This window comes from Marmota monax, unplaced genomic scaffold (genome assembly GCF_021218885.2).
Source record: "Marmota monax isolate L192 unplaced genomic scaffold, Marmota_monax_Labrador192_F-V1.1 WCK01_AAM20220418_F8-fsc00026, whole genome shotgun sequence".
Lineage (NCBI taxonomy): Eukaryota > Metazoa > Chordata > Mammalia > Rodentia > Sciuridae > Marmota > Marmota monax.
The window spans coordinates 14249833-14272550 of record NW_026693108.1 but is presented as its reverse complement, the minus strand read 5'-3'; the positions used below and the strand labels follow the sequence as shown (position 1 = coordinate 14272550).

The following is a 22718-nucleotide window of genomic DNA, read 5'->3' as shown; positions in this document are numbered from 1 at the left end:
ATTTACAACTTTATAAGACAATCTAGAGATGCTGAAGTCACTATGGTTCCCCTTCTTGCCATTTTATAATGTAACGGGATAAATTGATTTCCTTTCTTAACGAGGCACAAACCACATCAGGCAAAGTAAAAAAGGCCTTCAAATGGGCTTTAATAATTTCTTGGCCTTCTAATCGCCACAGATGTCTGTGTTGAGAGGTGATGAGCAGCGTTTCTTGTGGTACAACATAAACTTCATTTTCCCTAGGCTGAAGACTAATACCACAGGAAATGAAAGGACACAGGAGAGCTTAGAGAACACTGGAGGCAGAACAGCTAATGCAAGGTGAGTGTCCAGTCAAGGAATTCACAAGATCAGTAAAAGCTGACAGCACCCCCTAACTTTCTACCGTGAAAACAGCTCACTGAAATTATACCAGGTGGATGTTTTATCAGTATCCTGGAGGTTTTCTCTCGTAGAATAATTTCCTTAAAATAGGAGTGTATTATTCAGGCCTAACAACTAGTAATTGCCCCGTGTCTGAGTCAGTAATGCTATAATAAAAATTAACTTATTTACAAAGAATTATTATTATGTGTTTGTGAATTTTAGATGAAGAATTAGTTTAAAATTTGCGACTTCTATCCCACTGATATGTTGTGTTTCTATCGCTTTCCTTTAAAAAATTAACTTTTCATTCATCAGTAATCATGCTTTAACTCACACAGTTTAATGATAGAATTCTTTTTGTGGAGGGGAGATGACTCTTCCTGTAGCTGTGTGTTTATATTTCAGTGGGATTTTGGATATGAACTTGGTAAAAGGAGTTTCTTTAGCATTTTTTGTATCATGAAACTGCAAAATTGAAGGTAGTGTGTATTTTGGTTTATAAATGGAATGAGACCATGTAATGTGATTTTGTATTTGTTCATGATTTATAGGATGTGTTTGTGTGTTAAATAATCTCTCATTATTGTGAGCCACGCTTGTTTTAGGATACTTTGTTTCATGGAAGCCAAACAAAAGAGCTTGTTTTGGGTTTCAGTTTTTGGTATTAGCTTGTCGGTTTTGTAATCCAATCAGGACAAGAAAGGGACAAATCATGAGTGAGGCAGAGATGGACAGGAAGATGAGTCATCCTTATTCTGCAATAGGAAATGTGATAGTGGCCATTTAGTAAGGGCCCTGTTGGTGGGGGTGACCTCACACACACAGGTGTGCTTGTTGGCTTTGATGACTCAGCCCCCCAGGCTTTAGGGGACGGCACAGCTTGTTCCACTGCTCTTTGCAAATGGACCCCAGAGAGGCTCCAACCCCTTCCTGAATCGTGCAGCTAGTTTCAGCTACTGGCAGGGTTGATATACATGGAGCATCTTTCTGCCGATGCCCCAGTCTGGGCCTGAGCCCAAGAACCATCTCTAGTGTTGACATTCATGGATGGAACAGAGCAATCACTTTCAGAACGGCATACCTACACTTTGTGGCGACACAAAAATAAGTCTTTGAATGTTCTATCTGGAATGCATGTGAGGAAAAACCACTTAGTTTCTCATTTTTAAAAAGTTACTCTTTGTGTCTAACTTGAGGGAGCATTGGGAGAATGAATAAGATTGCTTAGAAGTTGCAATAATGTACACATCACAATTTTTGGCAATAACTATATAACTGACCTTGCTAGTTGCTAACATAAAAGGTCAAAATGCTATCATTGGATGTCTAGTTGAGGGACTCCAATCTTTCTCTGAGTCATGAGCAATTTATTTCAGATGGAAACTGGTTCAGATGGAAACTGAATATTCTAGTTGTTTTTCTTCTGATCTCTTTCTTTTCTCAAGTATAAATTAACAATATAGAGGAGCATGTCTCAGCCCAGTAGCAGCAAGCTGTCCATCCTAGCAGCTCACATAACTCCTTTACATGTTACCTGTGGGTTTTCAAGATGTTCTAATTTCTATGTCAGGATATTAGCCTCTGCGGTGCTTTCAGTTATCCTGTGGTTCTTAAGGCTAATGATTGCAAATGAGACCCCAGAGCCCTATCACTGTTAGTACTGCTGGTTCGGACAGGGGAGAGTAAAGTAAAATCTTGAAGCCTGTACAAAACTCTAATTTGATTAATTTGAGATTAACTGTTTAGCACCTTCCTGAAATTAATAAAACAGCCTTGCTTATGTATGCTCACAGTCCTGTGTTCTAAGCAGAATACTTTGTTTCAGTGTGAAAGTATGTAGATTAGAGATGGGCAGTGTTTGGCCCAGGCTGTAGGGCCACCAGATTGTTTCATGATGCCCTGTATCAGTATCTTTCTACAGGATTCTTCTGATAAGAATCTTCCATTCTCTAAAAATGAATGTCTGCTCCATCATCCATTACTTAGATTTCTTTTAGGCCATTCTGAAATAATTTGGGCAGACTTTTATGTTTGTTTAAGTGGAGCATGTTTGCATTGTTACTGGGAGTTCATTTAATTTTTACAAAGGGTAATTGAATTATTCTGAAGTTGAATGCATGGTTTATGCACAGCAATATATTAGCTTGTAAGTTGCCAATTGAGGGAGTCACTGAGAATAAAACGTTTCCTACATGCATCCTAAGTATTTTGGGAGCTTAAAATGTGAATTTTGATCACAGACATTCTTTGTAGACAGTAGACTTAATTGGTCGCACCTGACAGGTATACCTATATTCAAAGCCACTTAGTAGTAAATGCAAATCAAATCGAGTTTGGCCTAATTAAATTATCTGGGGGAGGTGAGTATGTGAAGTTGCTAATGTTGTTATTACAAATCACCTACACTAGGAGGTGCACACAAGTTATACTCTGTATTCTGTTTGGAGACCTTTCGGTGAACCATTGAGTAATGTCTAAAGCCTGCCAATGAAGAATCAGTAGACTTTAATATTCAGAAAGGCATGTTTCCTCTCAAAGTGTTACATATTTTCTGGAAACAAGCACTGTACTTTCTAATATTTTTCTCACTGCACAGATAGGATTATTTTAGATAATCATGTTGAATGTGCACCTCTTTTTTTTTTTTTTTTTGTGAATGGAGGAGGTAGTATTGGAAAAGGCAAAGAAAGTGGCAGACCTTAAAGTTCTTGTACATCTGTCCTTACTTACACCAGGATGTCACTGATATAACACTTTAAGATCTTCACTTTGCTAAAAATACGATAAGTGATCAACTTATACACATTGCTATTTTTCATAACATTATTGTTATTGTTATTTATTAGATATATATTTGATTATCCAAAAATTCTATTGACTTAGATTTCTTAACTTTCATGTCTCTTCTTTTTTTCTTTGTGCACTACTAAAGTAGATAATAATTAAGTATCTTAATACTAGAGAATGAGTCAAAAATAGAAATTTCAATTGGATAAAGTAGGAGGAATCTAACAGAGCAAGGAGAAGTAACTTACATGCATGTTGTCAATTATGGTGAAGACTCCCTGGGTAGTGGTATTAGGAAGCTTGCTTTATGTCTTGCCAATGACTGGCCAATCTTGTTAAGTACCATTTCTTGTGTCTCTGGGTTTCTGATGCCCCTCTGTGACAGTGGGAATGCTCAGGTTTAAGAGAGGACAAAACTAGAGGTGTCACTTAGTTAGGATGATTGATTTTCAAAAGGACCCGACCCTCTTCAAAATGGATCTCATGTCCTAGTTTAAATAATTTAGAACATTTGAAAGCAACAAATGGATTTATGTGTGTTTCAAAGGGGAAATGCTTTGATGAGTTTCAGGATTTAAATGAAGAAATCAAAACATCACAATACCTTTTGTTTTGATGGTTCACATTTGTGTTAATCACAGTATATGAACTTTTTTCTCACTGTTTAACTGGAACAATACACTCTATAGTTTCAATTTCTGTTATATATGGTGTTATATTTTCCTGTTTTAAGAAATTTAATGGCATTGTTATTTCCTTGGGGTCTTTCATCTAGTATAGATATCTCAGTATGAATGCACATTTATGGCATATCCATACAGTAAAATGAAATATTAAACCAAGATACGAAAGGATATTTTTGTCAGGTACATTATAGGTGAAGCATTTTAACAATGGATATTATTGATAAGAGCCAGTCAATCCTGACCTTGTTCACCTTAATTGATTATTTTTCACACAGATGATGGTTTCTTGATATTCCATGATGACTCTATCTAGCTAGCATGCCACATAAATATTCTTATTATATTCAATACTATAGTCTATTAAATTCATGGTTGTATGGATCAGACACTTTATCTTGACTTAAGATAAAACTTCTTTGGCCAATCTCATGGAAAGCATATGCCCTAGATTGTTGGTTTTGCATGATTCTGTAATAAGTAAAGTGTTGTAATAAGTAAAAATACAGTTTTACTTTTTAAATATGGACATGCTTTACCTATCAGATATGTATCTTCTCATCAACAGACTGTATTTACTAACAACTTTGGGATACATATTTATTCATCTTTTGCTCAAAAAATAGGCACTTAGCATTTGTGTAGATCCAGCAGAACAACAGTAGTCAATTTGATCTGGCCTCTAAAGCAGGTGTCATTTTGATAAATGGTACTAATTAAGCTGAGGTTTCAGGTACGAAGCCGATTGAGTTAGGTGTTGGCACCTGGATGGCCATGGCCAGACAAGTACAGATGTCGCAGCGAGGTAGAGGCAGCACTTTATTAACTTCCTTGAGTCTCCAGGTTTTGCATCTCCCATCATTTGATCACAGAATCTCGGTGCTGGGGCACCATGGCTGCAGCTTGCATTTATTCACAGGTTGTAGGAGGCCAAAGCACTTATGGAAATTTCAGCTCTTTCAGGTCATTTTTTCCCTCACTGATCCCTATCCTGCAGTGAGAGACAAGTGCATAAAAATGATTAATTAGACAAGAAGCCTCATTGTTTTCAATCCATGATTCATATTCCTCCTGCACAACAAGGGTTTAAACTGCAGGAAACAAAGCTCTTTTATGTCTTCTTACATTAATTTCATTATAGATTGTCTAGGTAAAGAGTGCAGGATTCTGTCACTGCTTTCTTCTTCATGATTAGAAAGACTTTTAGTGCAAAATGACATTAGGACATGACCTTCTCTTTTGAATTTCTGTCTTCTTGGTGATCTCACAGGATCAAATTAGGCCTTGGACAGTTCCACTATTGAGGACTCCAAAAGAGGATTTATGATTCCCCTTATTTTTTCTACTTACTCACTAAAAAAATTTGTTTTGATTAGGGAGAGGTACTTTGAGACGATATTTTAATAATCTTGGAGAACCAAATTCATTTTCTCAACTTTCTAACATGGAGGTTAGAAAAAAGTATCAAGGAAATATTTCAGGCTTTACAGGCCATATGGTCTCTGTCACAGCTATTTAGCTCTGCCGTTGTGATGTGAAAGCAGCCATCAACAATACATACATGACTAGGTACCGTGATGTTCCAGTAAAACGTTGTAACTACCAAAATTTGAAATCTCATGTAGTTTTCACATGTCAAGAACATTATTTTTCTTTATTTTTTTCAACCAATTAGAAATATAAAAACATAATTAACTTGTCGCTGTACAGATACAGACAGTGGGTCAGTGTTGGTCCATGGGCTGTGGTTTGCTTTTACCCTGCTCTAATGCATTTCATGAAACTCTGTGCAAGGTAATTAAGCATTATCCCTGCCTTCAGGGAACTTTTCATTCAGATGGGGAAAAGCATATCCATATTACAAGACAGAATGTAATTAAATGCTCACTCCAAATCTCAAACCACCCGAATTCTCTGACTAGTCCTGGAAGGAAGAAGAAGAACCAGGGAGAGATGGGATAATCAAGGAGTGTGGGTGTGAGGGGAGCAGGGTGGTGGGAGGAACCTGGAAAGGCTGAGGTCCTGAGGCACAGGCAGTCCTGGCAAGAACTGGCAGAAGATACTTTTCAAATTTAGAAAGTTTCAGATTATAATAAGGGAACCCAAAATTTAAATACTTCAAAATTTGGTTTTGTTCTTTTGTAGAGACATAAATAATGCAAAGGCAGTATTAAAAATATGCTCGATTTGTGAGCCCTATCTTGTGCTGAATGCTGTTCATTCAGTTATCACTTATAATGCCTTGCACAAGTTAAGAACTTGATGGCATGTTAGTCATGTCTGTTTACTGGTCTTAGGACAAACTGCTGTATAGCTGCTATAACAAAATATCATAGTCTAGGTGGCTTAAACAACAGACATTTATTTCTTATAGTTCTGGAGACAAGTAAGTCCAAGATCAAGGTGCTGACTGATTCAGTTCTCTTCCTGGCTTGCAGATGGCTACCTTGTCACTCTGTCAGGGTTTGTGGGGTAAAGGGAGGGAGAGAGAAAGCTCATAGGAATGTCAGACCTCCAGTATCTCTTCTTAGAAGGGCACTAGTCCAGAATGAGAGCCCATTGTCTTGGTCTCATCTAATTCTAATTACCTCCCAAAGCCCTACCTCTACCATCACATTCATTTTGTGGCCATACAGATACAGACAGTGGTAAAGAAGAGCTTCACCACATGACTTTGCCATATGACTAGGACACAAATAGTCTATATCAGAGGGGTATTGAGAATATAAATTATAGAACACAACTTTACCTTCTAGGGCATCAGTGTCTTAAGGGGAAACCTCACTTAAGCTTTAAGAAATAAAGTGATACATGCAGAAATAAGAGGATATATAATTAATTTGCTAGAGGAGCACTCTGCTTGGGCTGGTAGGGAAAGGGAAGGATTCATAGAAGGGGCAACATTTAGGCAGTGTCTCAAATGATGATAAAGAATTAACTGGGTAGAAGAGAAGAATATTCTCAATAGTGTGTATAGAGTTGGGAATGTATGTGTTATGTTTAAGAAAGGCAATTATGATAACCTGTGATTCAGGATTAGAAAGAATATGTTGGTTGGCAGGAAAAGTTCAAAGGAGTATCAGAACTTAGGATCTTGAAAGATATTTCATATGATAACTGAAGTATTTGAACGTTATCCTGTAGGTAAGGAGTTGTTGAAGGACCCTGAGCAGAGTAATGATATGACTAGATTGGACATTTAATCCAAAAATGGATTAGAGTAGGTATAAGGTTGTGGCAGGAAAATAAGTCAGGACCATGTGAGACTGAAAAGTAAAACAGATGGTGAGGCTAGGAATGGAGAAGGTAGCAGGAGGGGAAGACAGAGTCTAGAAAAACTTTTAAATTCTCGTTTGGACAGCTAGATAGATGATTTACTCATCAACCAGATGGGGTCACTGGATTGATTTCAGGGAATCACAAAATCAGTCTTTGGATATGTTGAATTTGAGGTTTGAAGTATGATTATCTGTACCCCTGCTCAAAGTATGTGAATAAAGATGCAGATTTGAGAGTCAACCAGCATAAAATTATAGTCAAAGTCTTTACAGCTAAGGAAGCTTGGGGTCAGGGAGTCATGTAAGAAGAGGAGGTCCAAGGATGGAACTTTGATGGCAAGTATCCAGAGATGCGTAGAGAAGCAGCCAAGAAGCTAGAGGGCTGGATGGGAATGGAGGAAGCAGAGGCATGCATGTAGGTGTTTTTTGAGAAAACTAGGTGAAATGAGGTGACAAGGTGGTGCTTGGTATGAAAGTCAAGGACAAGAGAAGCTTTGCGAAAGACAGGCAGTGTCAGAACTGGGGATGTAGCTTAATTGGTAGAGCAAATGCAAGGCACAGGATTCAATTCCCAGGTCCCCTAGCCCCCCCATGTAGACACAAAGATGGGCAGTGTCTGAACCTTTTCATTGGCTAAGATTATGGAGCCAATGAAGAGTAAAAGCAAATGATACAGAAGAAGAAGAAGTAGGTGATTTATACATGAGGGTCCTAAAGGAGTTAGGTCAGATGGGAGAACTCAAGATGAACAGAAAGAGATAATTGGGAAGATTTACAAATTTAGGACTGGAGCCAAGGAAACTGAGGGACCCCCAACCCAGATCTATGTCTTGTCTGTAAATGAGTGTAAGGCTGCATAGTCAGGATGAGATAGAAAAAGAGGTATGAAGAAGGATTGGAGAAAAGAGCAGTTAGGGTCATGGCAGGGTTTCTTGAACTTTACTGTGTTTATAGATCACTTAATGTTCTTGTGAACATGCAGCCCTTGATTCATTAGGTTGGAGATGTGTCTGAAAATTCTCAGTTTGTCACAACTTCCCAAGTCCTGAGTGACACCTATACCATAGGTCCATGCACCCAATTTCGAGTAGCAAGCAAGTAGGATACTTTCTAGTTTATACCCATTGTATGCACTCACTATTACTTCTAAGATCATGTGTTTATATGGAAGGTGGGGTTTGAAGAAGAGTGCTGATAAAATATATGTGAAAATTAGGGCATTTCAACACCACCGTGGCCTCTGGTCTGACCAGTCATAGGAGGCAAAAACTATTTTGCCTCTAAAGGTGAAAATAAAATGGCACTGACGTGAATGGTCACATGCTTAATTCTGGCAGTGCTGTTTGCAAACCTGTAAGAGAGATGAACATAGTGGTTGGACTGATGTGGGGTACAGCAGAGCAGATGAGCTGTGTTGATCTGTCCTGGATCTGGAAAGAGAGCATGTAGACTGGGAGGAGGTTCAGGTGTAAGAGAGAGAAACGGAATGTCAGGAGATTGTCTTCAGAGTGTGTATTCCAAGCATGACAGGAGAGGTAGCTTGATGTGTGACACTGCCCAACAATGGCTGTGAATGTGAATTGCGAAGGAATTGTTCAGATGAATGGCAGGATTTGAGGACCATTGAAAGACAGATGTGAAAGCCCTCATTGGATGTGAGAATGATCATAGAATCATGATAACAAGGAAGAGAGCTAGTTGGGGATAGTAGAGGCAGATGGCATGAACTTCCAAGATGTGTCAGGCAGGGGTGGGAAAGTAACAGCTTGGAAATGGCAGAGCAAATATTATACAGTAGTGTGTGTGTGTGTGAGAGAGAGAGAGAGATTCTTCAAACCTCACCTTTCATATAAATACATAATCTTAGAAGTAACAGTGAGGGCATACAATGAGTATAAACTAGAAAGTATCCTACTTGCTTGCCCCTCGAAATTGGGTGCATGGACCTATGGTATCGGTGTCACTCAGGACCTCAGGACTTGGGAGCTTGGACAAACTGAGAATTTTCAGTCACACCTCCAACCTAGTGAATTAAGAGAGGGGTGAGGGATAAGAAGTCTCATTAAAAGGGGCAAAAGGGGGCAGAGCCAGTTCTTAAAAAGACAGGATCTAGACAGGGCAATGGAGAATTCTTAGCATTCTGGACATGAGCTTGAGAAGATGTGGATAGAGTATTGGGCAAGAAGAGGAGTGGGTAGGGATGTTTCCAGAGAGCCCAGAGATAAAGGACTGGAAAAGCATTGGCTGTGGGAGGAATCAGGTGGATTCAGGAGGAAGGGAAGAGCAGTAAAAAGAGGAGAGCAGAAGAAAGGATTGCACCTAAAGATAATCATCTCTGCAGTAGTGTTCAACAATGACAGCAAGCAGCAATGGCAGAGGTGCTGTCGACTGGTTGTGAGGTTCTGACTGAGACTTGGGTAAGAAAGTTGTTTGGAAGGAAATTGGCCAACCTCTTCCAAGAGTTGAAGTGTTGAGGTGTGTGAGCCCAGGGCCTTTTGGACTGTACATGGACTTGGTCTACTAAAGAAGATGTCTGTTTATTTTGTACACACAAAACAAGAAACCATTACAGTTTCATTCCATGCTTTCCTGAGCATGTTAAGCATTCTTTTTGAATGACAATGCAAAAGAATCTGTTGCCTGATGGGTACATCTGTTTTCCCTTAATAAACCATTGACTTTTATTGAGAGAATGTGTTTTCCTCTAATTGTGGTGTGGATATGCTTCTTTTCCCTTAGAGTTGGAAAAAAAAAAGTTGAAGTAGAATTAAATTCTACTTCCTGCTGTAAGTGGGACCACAATCAGGCTAGTAAATGTAGAATTCCATTCAGGAAAAGGCCCCATTTTTTTCTTGAAACCATAGAACAAACCATATGCAAAGGGCTTGTCATGTCCACCAGAATGTGTAGGATTTTACAGTGTTCCAATATTGGTCCTTTGTTCTTTTTATTCCTTTAGTTTTGTGTGTAGCTATTACTGTTTTATTGAAAGCAGAAGCCAGTGGGAAATGTAATTTTGAACTTGACAAATATAAAACACTCATTTGATAATAAGGGGTTTGAAATACCTAAGAAATTACCATAGTTTGAAGAGCTGGAGCAAAATAAATCTGAAATGGAAAGAGATACAGAGATGAGGACTGAAAAAGATACCTAATAAATCAAAATAAAACCAGTTTTGTGGAAGAGAAAAAACACAGAAGGAAATTGGGAAAATAATAAAAGAGATAATGAAATATAATAGAAAAAGATGAAATGATAGCAATTTGTGTTAACCTGGAAGCTTTCATCCAGAAATTAAATTTGTTAGGCCCGGGGGATTTGGGGAGGTTGGGCAACAGGCTAATAACGGTGTGCTTCTAGGAGGTTAGCAATGGGGTCTGAGCCAGTCTGTATGTAAGAAATAAAAATTGTGAAGGAATTTACATTTGGTCCAAGAAGCCTGTAGGGGACTTTTCTGTAAAGAGTTAACTTGGTCAAAATAACAGCAGAGAAGATAATTTACATTCAGGATGCAGGAGCAGAAAGAAGTGGGAGAGAGAGATTTTAAAGGAAGTGTGTGGAATGAATGTTGTTACTGACTGTGTGTAGGATGGGACAGACAATGGCACATCATTGTAGCAGGTTCTGGAATGGATGTTGATGATGAACAAGACTCCCCCGTCCAGCTCTTTCATCTGTTAAAAATAAGTGAAGAATATTTGCAGATTTGGCAAGGTACAAGGGGATTCTTAGATGCTGCTGTACAAACTTCCTTTGAGGACAAGTGGATGATATATCACAAAAGCTGTAAAAACACTTATTTTCTATGACTAAAACCCCCATGCCAGGAGATTTTTTTGTAAATAATAATTATTAGAGATGTCTTTAAAGACATGTGGCTTGAGGTGTTCGTTATGGTATTATTTATACTTTGGAAACAACCTAGATGTACAACAATAGTAAGTTGCTTAAATATCTCTCTGCTGATTTAGCCAATGTGAGGTGATGAATTTATTAAGGTCACATTATAGAAGAATATTTAATGTCATTAGAAAATCTTTATGAAATATCTTTAGGTGGAAAAGAAACAATTCCCTGAGTAGTTTGTTCAATAGTAGAAGAAATGTGTGTCTGAATACGTGGCTGGATATTGGGTATTTCATCATCACATATAGTTAGTAGCAGAGGAATGGAAGATAGGGGTATCTGGGACCAGGCCTTTGGGAAGGTCTGTGGTTTGAGAAGACAGAAAACCAGGATTTGCACTCTGTAGAGTAGGCAGTGGCTACCTGATGTTTCCTTCTGGACTTCTCCACAGCCCCCCCCCAGGCAGAAACTGCTCTTTGTCATAGCCTGAATACCTGAGTACCTTGGGTACCCCAGAACAAGCTACTTTGGGTCCAAACAGAATGATCAGAGGAAGCCCTGTCCTGGTTCCAGCAGAAATATAGTGAGAACATCCCTGGAAAATGAATTTCTGTTTCTATCCAAAAGGCCAATAACATTTCAGTGAAATGTAAAACAAACAAACAAAAAAACAAACAAGTAAATAAATGGAGGTGGGGGGATGAATTGTTTTCCCCCTTCATTCTCTATCACTTTTTAATGCTCCCTGTCTCCTTCATCAAAAGCCCTCGGGTTTTACACTAAATAGACAAACCATCTTCACCTTCACATCCTTGTCATCTACTGATCTCTTCGTCATCCCTATTCAATCATTAAAGATTTGGTACCTGATTCATGATCCTATTCCTGTCCGTAAACCTATCACTATTTAGTGACCTAGACACATTCACTCACCCCACCCCACCCCTACCTTGCCAATACCTTCTCCCCTGCTACCTGTAGAATGTTCTTCCACAGCCTCCATTGTCTTCTTCACTTTCTGACCTAACCAGCTTAGATTAGACGTTTTCTCCTGTAGTAACTCCCTTGAAAAAGCCCTTGGCCCTTTTTACCTTTCTTCCTCCATCATTTATTTCTAGAAAAACAGATATTATGACTCTTTCACTCACTGTCTCCATGCAGGCACCAAGCTGCTGAATATTCCTAGAGACAAAACACTCTAGAAGGCTGCAGAGGTTTAATTGTAAGTTTGTGATCACAAACCTCCAATAGCCTGGTGGTGCAAAACTCCTATCTTACTATCCTGATTCAGTAGGTTCACTTTATCACTTCCTGATATGTTGTCCTCTCAAGTCTTTGTGGATCTTTTCCTCCCACTTCTCCATCAGCTGGTGACCTTGCCTTTTAGGATGGCAGAAGGTGTCCAAAAGACAATTATTTGTTTTCTCATAACCAAGTCTGTAAACCCACCTGCATTGTTCTTTTTATTACAGTAGGAGAAACATCCCTTCTCCCCACTTCTCCTTGTCCTCTTCCTCCTCCTCTGTATAAAAACAAACCTAAAATTCTTAAACTCATATTTCTCTCCAATATCTGCTTTATTCCTGTTTTCTTAATAATCACCCTCTTTAAAATATTGTCTACACACACTCTGATGCTTCACTTCTAGTTTTGTTTTTAACCTCAACACCCAGTTGAAACTGTTCTTTTCAAGGTCACCGTGACCTTCATGTGGCCTAATTCAGGGACACTGAATTTGTACTTTTTTTCTCAGACTTAACTCAACACTAGATCTAGTTGACTACTCCCTTATTTTTTATTTTTACTTATAATCTTATGTATTTAATGTTTTTATGCATAGGAAGAGTTAAAAGAAAATTTAACAAACTGTTCTCTAGCAGGAGTTATGAGAAGGCTTCCAGCATTTAACCTTTCTGAATTGCTTATATTACATTTTCAATCAGTAAAAATTATTATTTTTTTTTAAAAAGGCATTATGAGAGCAGCTTCTGCTTTCTTGAAACACGTTCAACTTGGCTTCTTTAACCCCAGACCCTCCTGGTTTTCTTTGCATCTCACTTGATTATTTTTCACAACTCTGCCTTGAGGTGTTGGTGTTCCTAACAGCTAAAGTAGGCCCTTTTTATCCACCTTCAACTGTCTAAAGGCTCATCAAGCTGAACATGTCTAGAATGGAATGTTTCTCCATCCTTCTTCCCACCTGTTCCTCTTTGTGTTCTTTCTTAGTAAGGACGAGTGCCACCTACCCAGATGCTGAAGAAAGGACACTGGGGCTCATTTGTAATTGGTCCCTTTTATAAGATCTACTTTGTCACTAAAATCTAAAGCTCTCACCTGCTCTGTCTCCAGGCTTCCTGCTGCTGTCCATTTTTATCATCAACATCCTAAGCCAGGCTACATCACCTTTACGTGGACTGCTACAACAGCTTCCTAACTCTCTCAGAACCCAGTATTCCCACTTGTCCTACATTTGTGGACCAAAAAACCGTTTTTTTTCTAAAAGTCAAATTCAATTTCTTCTCTTGGGTGAACTTTGAGCTCCTAATGATGGCCTCTGAGGCTTTTTTATCTATTATTCTAGCCTTATTCTGTGCCTCTATTCCTTTTGCTATTGCAATCTCATTCTTTTGGGCTCATATTAAATGAAATTAAACCAGAGAAGCTTTCTTTAACCTCTTTATACAAGTAGGTCTCCACTGTTATTCTCCAGTACAGCACCCTTGTAGTTTTCTCTAAGACACTTATGACTTGGATTTATGCATATGACTGGAAGGCCCCCCGAAGTCAAGGCTGTTTTCTCTCCTCTGATCATGTTTTACCACCTACCTGGCACAGTGCTTGTGCATAATACATAATAATCTTTCAGTAGGTATTTGTGGAACAAATGAATAGATGAATATTTGCCAAGTATTGATGCTATTTGGTGCCAATGTGAGGAGAAAGAGAAAATGATCCAGGCTGTAAGATGATTACCATGTGGCTGGGTGACACAGGATAAATGTTGAGGGTTGGCAGCACCATATAGGGAAGTGAAAAATACAACAGCAATATTCAGACCTTGAAAAATGACTAAATGATGATATCTTTGTGAGGATGGGAAAATAGAGCAGTGGAAGGGATTGAGGAAGGAATACTGGGAGTTCAGTATTCTATGTCTTTTATGGGGACCTTTATCCTTACAGAATATCTTCAGGCAACCTCACACAAAAATAGAATTCATGAAACTGCTCAGCAAAGAATACAGAAAAGAAACTACAAAGACATTAAAGTCGAAAAAGTTTATGCAACTCAGTATCTATGAACATGCTAGTGAGTACTGAATACATACCATGCTAGTGGTTGATATGCAAATCAGTTATTTACTTGAATGATGCTTATTGATTATCAAAGGATTCCCTTGATGATTGTTGTACATCTTAGATTGTTAATATGAAAGAAATCTCTTCATCTGGCTACATAAATGAAATCGATCATTTAGTAGCAGTTGGCTTATCACATTGCACTACTTTACATGAAAGATGGTCTCCATAAAAGCAGTTGTAATGGGTGGTTTAATAAGGAAAACACTGTTAGAGAATACAATTTAACTGTTCTTAGCAAATACAATGCTTTTTGCAATGCACTCATTTGTTTTATTAAAGCTAATTATACATTTGTTTTTGCTAATTTTTACTGTACAAAAGAAACTTGGAATACTTAATAGTCAATTACTGTGAGGGTAAAAATAATGAATGTTATCACACAAAGAGTTGATATATAAGAGGCAAGCCAAACATGAATATAGTATATGGAAATTTGTCAGAAATTAATAACTTCTATTTTAAGCCTCTTTAGAGCATTTGAAAAAGGAAAACCTTTAAATCAATTAGATTCCTACTTTGGTCCGTGTAGATGGCTGACACGATTCAATCTAAATAGAACGCTAGTAAAAGCTACAATCAGCGTCCTCTCAAAAGAGCTGACTTTTTCCTGAACAACACCTGAACACAATTGACAAGCAAACTCTCTGTGCTCAGATCTTCATCTTTAGTCATTTTGGAATATTTGATCTTTTAGTAGTCATTGGGAAGGGACTCTGAACTTGCCTTCAAGTGATAATGAGAATGATATCTTTCAAGCAAGTGGGATCAGAGAAGGCTGAATACGCTGATAATAAAATCTGGCTTGTGAAATAATAAGAAAATATTTTTACTCACTAACTATTCAACCTGAACCATTATTCAGGTTTAGTACTTGGTATAAAAAAATAAGATAAGTCTGGTCCTGGCATAAAGTTGAAAATCTCAAAGTGACATACATGAAACATTAAAGGTTACTCCCATGACATGATGTGTACTATGACAGAAAGATTAAGGACACTATAGTTTGGGGGTGTAGGAGAAAGGGACAGGCTAACCAAAGGGTACAAAGTTTTGGTTCGACAGGAGGAATAAGCCTTAGCGATCTGGAGCACACAATGGTGACCATGATAAATAATAATGCATTTTTACTGCACGCTGCTGTCATATATAACAAATTAGAATAAATAAATAAATTTAATTAAAAAAACACAGGAACATTCCTCTGTTGTGTTCTAGCCTAACATAGGGGTCATGGAAGGCTTTCTGGAGGAAATAATAGTTCAACTAAGCCTTTAATTTAAATAGGAGTTAATTATGCAAGGAGATAGAGAAAGGAGTATGTTTGTGTGTCCTGGAGCCTTTGGAAAAAGTAAAGGTCTGCAGGATATCTAGAGCTTGGAATGTTAAGAAGAGGGGCAGAGATAAGCACTGATCTGCACTAGGAAGCAGCTGCAGGTTCAGGGAGGGTCAGGCCTGCTCAATATTTATTTTGGTTGTTCTGTGGCGGGAGCTGGGAAGGAAGCACCCCCAGGCAGGCCCACGTGGGGACATGTCAGGATGCCTTTGAGGCACTTTAGCAAGGCACTGTGGTAACTTTTTCTTGGGCAAGAGCAGGGGCAGGGGATCGAGAATCTGAAGTCAGGGAGTTTTATGAGTTAGAATAACCAATAGGTGTACAAGTAGGTGATTCTGAATCCCAGGACAGTAGATTGGTCTTTTCTGTGGACCAACAGATGTCACAAAAGAAGGCAGGCCTGCATCCTATTCCACTTACCACAAACATAGTGCCTTCCTGGGCCCCACAGAAGTAATAGCAATGATGCCAAGAAATTGAATGGCCAAAACGAGAGGGCAATAAATCCTTCTGCAACTCAGGTACTTTCTGTTTTTCTTTTGTTTTCCATTAAACAAAAGGGATGCTTAATAGAACTGTCAGATGTTAGATCATTAAAAATATTTTTTTGATGCTAGATCAGTATTTGCTTTCTGGCACATAACTCAGGATTTTAAAAAAATTGAATGACATTGCTAAAATAAAACTTGTTCCATTTCTATCTATTTATTTATATAAAAAGCTTTCTAAGCCCTTACATAAAAAATGAAAAATAGGAATAAACTTGATGTAAAACATCATCTCATTCTTTCATTGTTATATTCTCCATGGACCTATGAAATAATTGAAAAACAAATTCAAAAGCATTTTAATTAAGTTTCATCTAAATTCTGGCTTATATAATTAATATATAGTTGTCAAAATATAAAAAGTTACATTGTGTTCATCAATTGTATTTAATGAGAACTCAATTCTGGAGAAAAATGTTATCACCTAAAACCTTATGGTCCCAGGAGATTAAATATATTAAATTTACCAACTTTTTTTAGAAAGATGTATGATGAGGTGATCAATAAAAGACTTTCAAGCATAGAATATATTGAGTTTAAATTTTGTTGAAGAAGTAAAACAGAATTATGAGCTCAAAGAGAATGATGCAAAATTTCCTAGTGTTAAAGAAATGCTTATTCATGTGTTTTTTAACTGGATGAAGAGAGAAATGGAATCACTGGTGATTTCACATATTTTAAACATTGGACATGTTTAAAAAGAATGAAGTAACTGTGATATTTTTAAATTATGAAATTTCCCAAATGGAGGAAATTGCATTCTTTGCCAGTAAGATCCTATATGGAGTTGTATGGTAATTTTTTGATATTGACTTAAAATGTGAGGCTACTGGTTTAGGGAAGGAAAGTGGGGTTAAAAAAAGAAAGAAAAGTGCATAGTTTAGATTCCTAAGAGCATCATAGTTAAGGGTTGGTTGTTCTTCTCCACCGTGTAACAAGAGAAGGAAGCCAGGAAAGGATGACTTGTTGTAATTTTGCAGGTTGTCTTGATGGGATTGGAGATTAGACTGTTTTGGAGGCATAAAGGGTGGGGAAAGACTTCTAAAGAGAGCCCAAGGCTGGAGCACAGGAGCAACCTCTGATAGCAGAAATACCAGTCTTCAGGGTGGCTGACAGTGACCTGAGAGTGATAGCAATCTGGTTGGTATGTGATAGTCTTGAAGCATGTATTGGTAAGAAATTCTTAAAATGAATGGATAAATGCAGACATTAAGAAAAATACTAGAATTTGAATAATATTAAGGGGCCATGAAAATCACTGAGGCAGAGATGATAAATCATGTACCCAATTGGGGATGGCAGATAGAACTTCAACTTCTCACTTTCCTGCTGGGTTTTATAAGGTTACCTTGTGCTTCTCTGTATTATGTCTTACACAGAATTTTCTTATGAAGAACATTGGAAATGAGGTGAGATGTTTGGAAAAGTGTGTGCCCCTCTGCAGGACCCTAACACCTGGCTTCACCCAAACCACCCAACCCACCTTGCTACATTTCCAGACCAGTCTCCTCTTTGACCCTAGAATCAGCATTTCATCTCCTGGCTGGAGCACCTCCATCTCCTAACTTGACTTGGCATCCTCTGGATCCTTGAAAACCTATCCTCTTTCTCCCTGATTTTCCAAACTCCACTTGTACTTATACTCTATACCAGCACTGTTCAGGAAAAAATAGAATGTAAACCACACATGAGTCACATGGGATTTTATTTTGTTACTTATTTGTTTTATTGTGATAAGAAGCATTTAACAGGAGACCTACCCTGGTATATAGTTTTTAAATGCATAATACAGTACTGATAGCTGTAGACACAATATTTTATAGCAGATCTCTAGAACCCAGTCCTCTTCCATAATTAAACCTTTTGCTGATAAACAGTAATTCCCCATCTCCCTCTCAACAGCCCTTGGCAATCACAATTCTAGTCTCTTGAGACTCTTTCAGATGCCCCCTGTAGGTGGAATCATGCAGTATTTGTCCTTCTGTGACTGGCTTTTTTCACTTAGCAAATATCCTTTAGTTTCATCTACATTATTGCACATGGCAAGCCTTGTTTTTTTAAGGCTATAATAGATGAAAAGTGCTGTGACAATGTGGATAAATTGGAATCCTGTACCTTCCTGTGTGACTGCAAAATGATGTACCCACCATAGAAAATAGTGTGGTGATTCCTCAGAAAATTAAAAAATAGAATTAAGTTATAATCCAGCTTCTGAGTATATATCCAAAAGAATTGAAGCCAGGATCTTGAAGAGACATCTGCACTCCCATGTTTATTGCAGTATTATTCACAATAGCTAAGACATGGAATCAACTTTAGTGTCCAGAAACAGATGAATGGTAAAGAAAATGCGGCACCTACCTAATGCACTGTAATTTTAATTTTCTAGTAGACAAACTTCCAAGAGTAAAATGAAACAGTAGCTGGTAGTTAATGCACTGTATAGTGTGAATCTATATGGCAAATGTCAGTGCTAAATTCTATTTTTATTTACTTGTTTCTTGAGTAGTTTTCTCGGTTTTCTTGGCAGACTGTATTCTACTTCGGGGCAGGAATCATGTTTTAAACTTCTTTAATATTCTTAGGGTGTTTAGCATAATGCTCAGCTTTAGTAAGAAGCTTGATGGACCACATTTGTTGATTATTTTAACTAGTAAAACTTTTTGTTAAGCCACCTTGATAATCTGGCTCTGTTGACTGGCCCTTTGGGAATGGGATTGCTCTTTTTGGAACAACAAAGCTGTCACGGTTTTCAATAATTGACAAGGCTGCTAATAGCTGCTGCTTGTGTAATTAGACAGTCATTTAAATTTGTGCGCATCCTGGGGGTGGGACTGTTGTGTCTTCTGCTCCTTCTAGTCACAACAGCTTTTATTTTAAGTATGAACATCTTTACGTACAAATTAATAGTTCTTTGAAAGGTACTAAATGCTCTTTAAGAAAATTATGAATTTAAATTTGCCCTGGGGTGCTTATCAAGTTGGTTAATGTTATCACACTTACATCTGACTTACTGAGAACCTTGGTTGGAGACAAATTGGCTAAGCTGTCCCAACTTGTCCCTTAGAAACTTCTTGTTTTTTTTTTTTCCAAAGGCTATGAAGAGGGTTTGCCCGGATTCTGGAAGTGTTATTGTCTCTTCTGATAGGCTTTATGCAGAGAGATGTGGCCTTCAGTATAAACAAACTGACAAAAGGCCCCTTGAGAATCTTAATTTGTTCAAATTAAAAAGAATGTGGAAAGATAAGAAAGCTGTTTAAAAGCTGGCCTCCACTTTAGTACAAGTCCTTTAACCGTTCCTTTGGGGAAATTACATCACCCTTACATGGCGGTTTAATGAAAAAAAAAAAAAACAGTCATTATTCAGAGCAGGGATTTCTCTCCATCTTTTAGCCTCCATCATGAATGCAATGGCGTGAATTCAACAGTGCAAATTCTTGAACTGCAGTGCAGCTATGTGAGATTAGAAAACCTCTCAGGTGTGCTGAAAAGGAAGCCGGTTTGACTTTATGCTAAAACAAACCTATCACATCAAAACCAGTTTTGTAGTAAAAAGCCTTGGTCACAATTATACACTGGAGGTCTTTTTCGTGAAAGGGAGAACTTTTTTTTTTTCCCCTGTAATTGTGACCACTATACTAAAGCAATCAGGAAGGTATGTTAATTTACTTCTAACTGATGGAACTGATTTCCTAAAAGCTTTAAAGGAATGGGAGATGTTAGTGTGATGAATTGGAGATGCTTAATCCCATCACAATACAAAGCAAATTGAATTCTTATGCATTCCATCTATTTTGGTATTAATCAACTAAGGAAAAGAAAAACACCAGTGAAAAGAAAATACAACAATAACAACAACATCAACAACATCTGTGTTCCTCACCTACTTCTAGGTAATTCACAGTTGGGAAGAGGTTTATACAAGCTAGCTTTAAACTTTTACCAGAAGTAATAGAATTGAAATATGATGCCTCTGGTGTTAATTATTGAGGTGTATTCTGCCAGGGATTGGAATCTATGGGTGGCCTATAACAGAACTCTGCCAAATATGATCTATTCTGTATACAGATAATGAACTGTTGTCAGTTTCCCTCAAGGGAAATTTGAATATATTGTATTCTCCCTCTAAGGTAGGTATAACTATGTTTGAAAATAAAATTGTTGTTGCTGCTAATACCTATTAACTTTAAATGTTACTCACACGTCTGTGCTTGGAAGTCACAGCATGTACTGAACATTAATTTTAATCACTTTCTATAGCAGTGAAATTTTGCTTCATAACCCACTTGGAAAAATGAGAGCAGCAACTGAGGGGCTAATTCCGTGTTATTACTAAATCATCCCAGATGATTGAAATCAAGTTCCCAAGGCTGATTTGGAATTGACACACATGACAAGGAGGTTAATCTTGGATCTCTTTAGATTTTTTCCTTGCAGTGATCACATGGAGTTTGGATCCTACAACTTAGGATTTAGAGAATTGAATCAGAGAAGTATGGAAGGGGTATTGCATTAGGACCATCATCTTAAGGTCTCCAATTGATATAACTTAATTTTTTTTTTCCATTTCAATTCTTTTGACAACTCAAGGTCATAGCTCTGAATTCAGTTTCCCTAGTTAATTCATGGTTTCCACATCCTCACTGGTTCCATCAAATTTTCAGAGAATTTACAGATGTCAAGACATGAAGATACACTCAAGTTCTTCTCTGGTCCCTGTTGGTTGGTCCCTATAGATTGCTGCCAACCGATTTGTGATCTGATGATAAGGTCACCCTTGGAGCCACTTCTTCAGCCATCAGGTTCTCTCTTGAATTTAATTGCTTGTCATCACCTGGCAGGGTTGGGAAATGGGCTGGGCAACAGCATATATTTTTCCAAATAAGTCAATTGATTACGCCTGTTTTAGATGCAAAAGTCAAGAATCGCCTCTTTTGTTCTTCTCTGAACAGAAATCCCCACATACCTATGTGTGTCCTAGATTGAAAGAAGGTGATAATTGTAGGGAAATATCCTGGATTATTAGGGAATATAGAGGGGAAAAAACTCAGCATTGGTTAACATTTGAAATTATTATTTTCTGAAGGTACAAGCAAACTGAATCGACTTTTGGAAATGTAAAAAAGAATAGGGTTAGTCTTAGTAAAAGAAAACTATCTAAAATAATAATGAAACATATATTTTTAATATATATATATTATATAATATATATATATATATATTTTAGAATATATATTTTCCTCTTCTAGATAAGAACCACATCTGTAAAGATCATCTAGCCTAAGCATTTAACAGTTAAGAAACAGAGACCCACAACTAGCATGAAGTCACACAGCACATGAAACCAGGTCCCCTGACTCAAAGCTCTTTGCTTATCCACCCCCTCCCCAAATTGCTTTGCAATGGAAGAAGATTAGGACAAACTTCTGATGCTAATAGGTGGAAACATTGAGAAACATTATCAAGAACATTTGCAATGGTTATTGGAAAAAAATGGTTGGGCAGCTAGCTTTTCACCCCGGCCCAGGGCAGTCTGTGGAGTCAGCGCTGATTGAAGCTGATTTCTTTACCCTCACTTTTAGATTACATGATTTTTAAGGAAGATACTTCAAAAGGGTTTACAAATATAGACTTGACTGAATAATTTACCAGAGAAACTGCCCCTCTAGCTTCCCTAAATTCCAGAAATACATTGTGTTTGTTTCCTTTTTTGGTGAATGTAGAGGGAACATCAATCTGCCCTTTCAAGGAAATGTAAGGATTTTTCAAGATGTTTAAAAACAAAAGAGTAAAGTTGTCTTTGGATCCCTTGAGAAGATTGGACTGCCTAGGACTTCAGCTTCTTCCTTGCAATAGAATGGATTTCCATGGGGAGAGGATTCAGAACTTTATGGGCCAGAGAGCGTAAAAGATGTCACAGGCTTCAAAAATGATTTTTTTGTGGAACTATTTCTTGAGAATGGTAATTGATTTTACTTAGTGTCTGCCAAAAACAACCTGGAGGAAAAAAGGACAAAGTATTCACGGTTTTCTGAGGATGGATAGAGATTTAGATGGATATTAGAGAGACTACTTTGTATTTCATGACTGCTTGGCTGAGAGAGTGAGAATGATGTTTTGGGAAGTCCATAGGACATTTCTTCTTCCTCTGATAATATTCAAAATGTGGACTTTGATGCAAAATCTCCAGAAAGACTTTTCTCTCTCCTACTCTCCTATACTTCTGGTCCTTGGGTCCTTCTCTTTTGGTGACAGTGTCTATTTAACAGGATTATTTGGTAGGAAAACACACCTGCCAAGATGCAGCCTCGTCCTCCTTCCTCCTTCCCTCTCCCTTTCTCCCTCTCAGCTATTTTCCTTCCTTTTTGCTGCAAATGACTTCAAACTGGCAAAATCAACATGATGGTATAACAGAGCTCATATTTTTAATGTGGCTCTTTTTGTGTGAATCTGGAAGTTTAATGTACACACTGTATACTACAGTTTCATCCTTCAGTATCTAAGTTTTG

The 22718-nt window shown here is 37.7% G+C and overlaps 1 protein-coding gene across 1 annotated transcript in view; it reads left to right on the top strand.

Moving 5' to 3' along the window:
- Positions 1 to 21332, top strand: part of LOC131424571 (heparan-sulfate 6-O-sulfotransferase 3-like) — a 151027-nt gene extending 129695 nt beyond the window's left edge. The window contains exon 3 of the mRNA XM_058582794.1: positions 247 to 21332. Coding sequence (XP_058438777.1) covers positions 247 to 328 — 82 coding nt within the window. The 3' untranslated portion in view covers positions 329 to 21332. The remainder of the gene's footprint in view (positions 1 to 246) is intronic.
- The last annotated feature ends 1386 nt before the right edge of the window (positions 21333 to 22718 follow it).